The sequence below is a fragment of the Brassica oleracea genome, chromosome C9, assembly GCF_000695525.1.
Source record: "Brassica oleracea var. oleracea cultivar TO1000 chromosome C9, BOL, whole genome shotgun sequence".
NCBI lineage: Eukaryota > Viridiplantae > Streptophyta > Magnoliopsida > Brassicales > Brassicaceae > Brassica > Brassica oleracea.
In genome coordinates, this window is record NC_027756.1 from 43,702,195 (window position 1) to 43,708,156 (window position 5,962).

Genomic DNA, 5,962 nt, shown 5'->3' on the forward strand with positions numbered 1-5,962 from the left:
AAATGGCTAATGGTTTGGGTGAACCGGGAAGCTCAATGCACGGAGTCACCGGACGAGAACAAAGCTATGCATTCTCGGTCCAGTCTCCTGTGGTTCCTTCGGACACATCAGCAACGTTTTCTCTTCCCGTGGATACCGAACACAAAGCCAAAGTCTTCAAACTCCTCTCATTTGCAGCTCCACACATGAGAACTTTCCATCTTGCATGGATCTCATTCTTCACTTGCTTCATTTCCACTTTTGCTGCTGCTCCTCTTGTCCCCATTATTCGAGATAACCTTAATCTCACCAGACAAGATGTAGGAAACGCCGGTGTTGCCTCTGTCTCCGGAAGTATCTTCTCTAGGCTTGTTATGGGAGCCGTTTGCGATCTCCTTGGGCCACGTTATGGATGCGCTTTCCTCGTCATGCTCTCGGCTCCAACTGTCTTCTCAATGTCTTTCGTTGCTGATGCCGGCGGGTAAGCATGCTTGTATATATATTGTAAAATTGCACAAACCTAAAGTGATACTTCTTGTAACGGCTCGGTTCCTGGCCCAAAAATTTTTATAAAAGAATGGGCTTCTCTACGGCCCACTTGACAAAAACCTAGGGTTCTCTTCCCCTTTCCTATAAAAAGAGATGCAGCCTCCCTTTTGCCTCATACAGAAACTAAAGCGAAGCTCTGCAGAGAATTCCCGGAGACCAGAAACCCTAGCCGTCGAGCTCTCCCTTTCTCTCTTGCGCCGTCTCTCTCTCTCTTCTCTCTCTCCCCCGCGCGACGCTCTCTCTCTCCTCGCCGTCGCTCTCTCTCTCCTCGCGCCGGCGCCGTGTGGTGGTGGTGGTGACCGGATCTCAATCTCCTCTCCCTTGTCTCTTGTTTCCAGATCCGGATCCAGATCTAGGCTAAGGTGGAGTGTCTTGAACCCATCTTGTTCTCATATTCTGTATACTCCTTTATGTTGGAGTTAGGATTGATTAGACCCTGTTTGAAGAGCTAGGATGATAGAACCTTGTTAGTACTAGGTTGATAGATGAATGGATCATGATGCATAAGAACCCTCATACTGTTAAATGGGACTTAATGAACTGTCTTGTGTTGTTGTGGTGGTGAATGATTAGTATATGATGCTTGTATGCTTGGATGTGTAGTCCCATGAGTGGTTTGTGATTAAAGCTAGGATGCTAGGAAGAATGAATGCTAAGATGATAGATGACTACTAATTGCTGTTGATATTGTAAGTGAAACATGAGTGCGATGTGTATTGTGTGTGACACCGATAACGGGTGGCGTCTAGTGATTGAGTCCAAGTACAAGTCTAAATGAAAAAGGAAAGTAAATGAGAATGGGAAGGGATAAGTGAAAATGATAAGAATGTGAAAGGATAAGTAAAAGTATGAAAGAATGATGTTACGGTTAAGCATGGCTGGGGAAGCATATAGAGTCTAAGGAAAGTATGTGTGGCGGTAGTTCTCGCTAGGTATCCATAGGAGATGTGGCGAATCCACAAGAATATGGAAGCACCCATAGGAGATGTGGCCAATCCACAAGAATATGGGGTAGAAGCCTAGTAGGAGCTACCCACTGATGATACGAACGTGTGCCAACCGCGAGAGGCGGGATATAAAAACGTGCATCATGGTCGGGTAACGGGGAGTTAAAGGTGTCATAGGATCGAGTCGGTTTAGTATGAGGAGACGGTTCAGTCTAGGGTTTAACGTATGTGGCAATGAATGGGATCATTGTATTGATTGATCGCTAGGTTGCTAGAAATGTATGGAGTTGAATGTTTGGAAATAATGATGATGATATGAAATGATGAAAATACATTACCTGATTGTAGTGGCTAGTCAGTCCTAGTTCCCGCATAGAGTAGTATAGAGTGTCATGCGGGCAGGCTGGTCTAGAGCCACTTCACTGAGTAACCTGTTGCTCACTCCTCCATTTCAATTTTCCTGTGCGCAGGACTGTAAGTAGGAGTATATGAATGTGGGTGTGACAGTATTTCAAAGAAGGTTTTGCGTCCGTCGACTCTCGGGACCAGTAACGGGACACGTAGGGTTGTCTAAATAAGTAGACACGTGTCCATAACGCCCCTTCGATAACCCCAGTCGGACGCCGGGGATCGGGCTGTTACACTTCTACTAGTTTGAGACGTCCTATCTAAAAATATATTTTTGCTCAAAGTTATTTTATTTTCGACAAAAAGGTTAATTAATTATTAGTTAATGATTTCATATATTATATGTATTCAATGTGAAATTTCTAACAAGTTGTTTTACGATAGGTACATAGCGGTAAGATTCATGATCGGGTTCTGCCTTGCGACCTTCGTGTCATGCCAATATTGGATGAGCACGATGTTCAACGGTCAGATCATAGGTTTAGTGAACGGGACAGCGGCCGGGTGGGGGAATATGGGCGGTGGAGTCACGCAGCTGCTCATGCCGCTGGTCTATGAGATCATCCGACGGTTAGGGTCCACGTCCTTCACAGCGTGGAGGATGGCTTTCTTCGTCCCCGGGTGGATGCACATCATTATGGGGATCTTGGTCTTGACTCTAGGACAAGATCTCCCTGATGGTAATAGAAGCACACTTGAGAAGAAAGGTGCTGTCACTAAAGACAAGTTCTCAAAGGTACTACTTGAATTAAATAAGTGCTTCTTTTTGGATCCTTTAAATCTTAATCTTACATATATTAAGGTCTACAGAAGTACAGATCGTTGTCTAGATTATATACTTTTTCATTGTATATTTTAATGTTGTTCTGAGACAACTTAACTTCTCCTTCTATTTTTCAACGAGACAACTTGACTAGATTAATATTTAAATATACAGATTTTTTTCTTTTAGACAGATAAATTTATCCAACAATAAACAGTCTAATTCATGGCTTTCTTAGGCCATGTTTATCCCTAAAAACCCAAATGAGTTTCTTAGGCTTTTTTGTTATCTAAAAAAAAAAAAAGCAAACCAATCGCGGGCCGCCACGAGTCAGTGGGACCCGCGAACAGTTTGAGAAACTCACTAAAATCGGTTCTTAATTAGTAGTTTTTGTAACCGATCCTTAAAGATTTTGTGGGGACCCACACACTAAAAACCTCACTAAGGACCCTGGATAAACATGCTCTTAGTCATTTCAAAGTCACAAGTATGTAAATATGTTTTAGAGCATGATTAACCCGAAGTTCTTAGGATGAGTTTCTTAGTGGAAGTTAAGAAACAGTTTCTTAACTTCCACTAAAAACTCCACTCTAAGAACCCCGGGTTAATCATGGTCATAAGGAAATTGCGAACCCCTTATTTTATTTTATTTTTACTGCGAAAGTTATACTTAAGTTAAGGATTGTAAAAATTTATACCATACCTACATATAACTCTTTTATAAATTTTCTCATTTTTGTTGTTATATATATTTTCTCCTTTTTATGAAGACTTAATTTTCTTGTGGACAACATTACCAGGTTTTATGGTACGCGATCACAAACTATAGGACATGGGTCTTCGTGCTACTATATGGATATTCTATGGGAGTAGAGCTCACAACCGATAACGTCATCGCCGAGTATTTTTTTGACAGGTTAAATAATTAAATGTAACACGAACTTAAATTTTGATTTGTTACCAAAACCCTAAAATATATAAATAACGAATATGGGGATAAAACGACTCAATATATGGTGACCATTATTTGTAGGTTCCATCTCAAGCTTCACACGGCCGGTATAATCGCAGCAAGCTTTGGTATGGCTAATTTCTTTGCACGTCCTATTGGTGGATGGGCCTCAGACATTTCGGCTAGATACTTTGGCATGAGAGGCCGTCTCTGGACCCTATGGATCATTCAAACCCTAGGCGGTTGCTTCTGCGTATTGCTAGGCCGAGCCACGACGCTCCCAACGGCGGTTTTCTCTATGATCCTCTTCTCTCTCGGCGCTCAAGCTGCTTGTGGAGCCACTTTCGCCATCATACCTTTCATCTCACGCCGCTCCTTAGGCATCATCTCTGGTTTAACTGGAGCTGGAGGAAACTTCGGCTCTGGGTTGACCCAGCTCGTGTTCTTCTCGACCTCGACGTTCACCACTGAACAAGGGCTGACGTGGATGGGGGTGATGATTATGGCATGTACATTACCTGTCACTTTAGTGCATTTCCCGCAATGGGGGAGCATGTTTTTGTCTTCCACGGGAGATGAAGTGAAGTCAACGGAGGAATATTATTACTTGAAAGAGTGGACGGAAACGGAGAAGCAAAAGGGAATGCATGAAGGAAGTTTAAAGTTCGCCGTCAATAGTAGGTCGGAGCGTGGACGGCTTGTGGCTCCTGGACCTGATCGTACCCCGGAACACGTTTGAGAGTTATTTTGTATTTTAAATGTGTTATCAATTGCTATTGCTTCGGATGTGTAAGTACTTGCTCGATATGTTTACTTTTTATAAGAGGAACATGCTACTCTTTCTGTAATTCGTTAACAAGTTAAATTGTTTTAAATTTTATTATTTGTTTCAGTCGTATCTCTTTAATAAATTTATTTGCTCATGTAGCCAAAATACCCCATAGCGTTATTAGATATTCCATAAAAAGGAATTGAATCTGAGTATTGGAATGTGAGTTTTTAATGGATTTGTTGAATTCAATTCAAGGCAAGCAGATTTCACTGTAATTGATTGTGATGTTTATTACTGATTACAGTGTAATTTCTTATTTTTAAAACTACCGAAATTTCAAAAAAAAAAAAAAAATTTGGAGGACTTTTTTATTAAGATTTTGGAATATGAAGTTATGACACATGAGAAAGTCTTTCGAAACCGTCATCCACACGTTCTGATTGGGTTAGCGTACACGACTTCCCGGCGCCAGAGTTAGGAACGGAGGTCACATGTGACGCTAACGATTCCACTGCTGAGACGAGCGCAAAGGAGCTTCAAGTTGCTGATGGCGAGCGTGGAGAAATGGAACTCATTTGTAGCTTCACCTAAGTGGCAGAAGAAGCAGAGCAAGACTGAAACTGAAAATAGAAATGGGAAAACGACATATTAGTATAGGACATAGATGTAGATATGGAAAGAACTCTAATGTAAATAAGATTAACTTAGATTAGAATCCTAAGCTATCTATATATTGTAACTAGGTGGTAACTCACGGCCTGAGTGAATTGACTAAAAGAGATTATAACTTTTAATCTATAGACACTAAAAAGTTAAAAGCCATGGTCACAAATTTTAAATGTTATATAATGAAATATTGAACGAAATTGTACATATTTATATAAGGTAAGCTTCGATTTTTCAAAAAACTTGTTTTATTGGTTAGATGTAGTTGAAGTATAGTTCGTGAAAGCAAATCTATGAGAGTAAACAAAAACTTATATAAAATTAGTTATGAATTTAAGATAAAACAAAACATAGGCAATAGAATTATTGCTTTCATAATATAAATTATGAATATTAGATAAAATCAAACATAGGCTATAGAATAATATAATAATATAATCACTACAAGAAAACATCGGCATACTGAGGGAAAAAATCGTCGGTATGTCGTCGGAATAACGCTATTCCAACGAAATACCGACGAAAAAAATCCTCGGAAATAACTCCTCGGAAATTCATCTTTCCTCGGAAATCCCTCGGAAATTTCCGACGGAATTCCGAGGAAATAAATTTCCTCGTAATATTCCGAGGACTTTTTTCGTCGGAAATTCCTCGGAATATTCCGAGGAATATGTCGTCGGAATATTCCGAGGGATACACTTCCTCGGAATATTTCCAAAATTCAAAAAAAAATTTATAAATTTATTTTTTTAAATTGAAATTCAAAAATATAAAATTAAAATTGAAATAGAAAACATATTTAAAATACAAAAAATAATAAAATAGTTTTTATAAATAAAAAAATGTTTTATAAATACAAAATTAGTTTTAATAAATATAAATATTTTTATAGATATGAAATCATCTTTTTATAAATACAAAATAGT

The 5,962-nt window shown here is 39.4% G+C and overlaps 1 protein-coding gene across 1 annotated transcript; it reads left to right on the forward strand.

Annotated features, from left to right (window-relative positions):
• On the forward strand, positions 1-4,357 carry LOC106316921 (high affinity nitrate transporter 2.4). The gene is made up of 4 exons (XM_013754781.1): positions 1-460; positions 2,268-2,619; positions 3,447-3,562; positions 3,680-4,357. The coding sequence occupies exons 1-4, from the start codon at positions 3-5 to the stop codon at positions 4,335-4,337; spliced, it is 1,584 nt and encodes a 527-aa protein (XP_013610235.1). The 5' UTR covers positions 1-2; the 3' UTR covers positions 4,338-4,357.
• The last annotated feature ends 1,605 nt before the right edge of the window (positions 4,358-5,962 follow it).

Excerpts from the sequence above, each read along its gene's own strand:
- LOC106316921 (XM_013754781.1), top strand. The coding sequence starts at position 3 with ATGGCTAATGGTTTGGGTGAACCGGGAAGCTCAATGCACGGAGTCACC. Across the intron at positions 461-2,267 it reads TTCGTTGCTGATGCCGGCGG|GTACATAGCGGTAAGATTCA; the intron begins GTAAGCATGCTT and ends GTTTTACGATAG. Across the intron at positions 2,620-3,446 it reads CTAAAGACAAGTTCTCAAAG|GTTTTATGGTACGCGATCAC; the intron begins GTACTACTTGAA and ends CAACATTACCAG.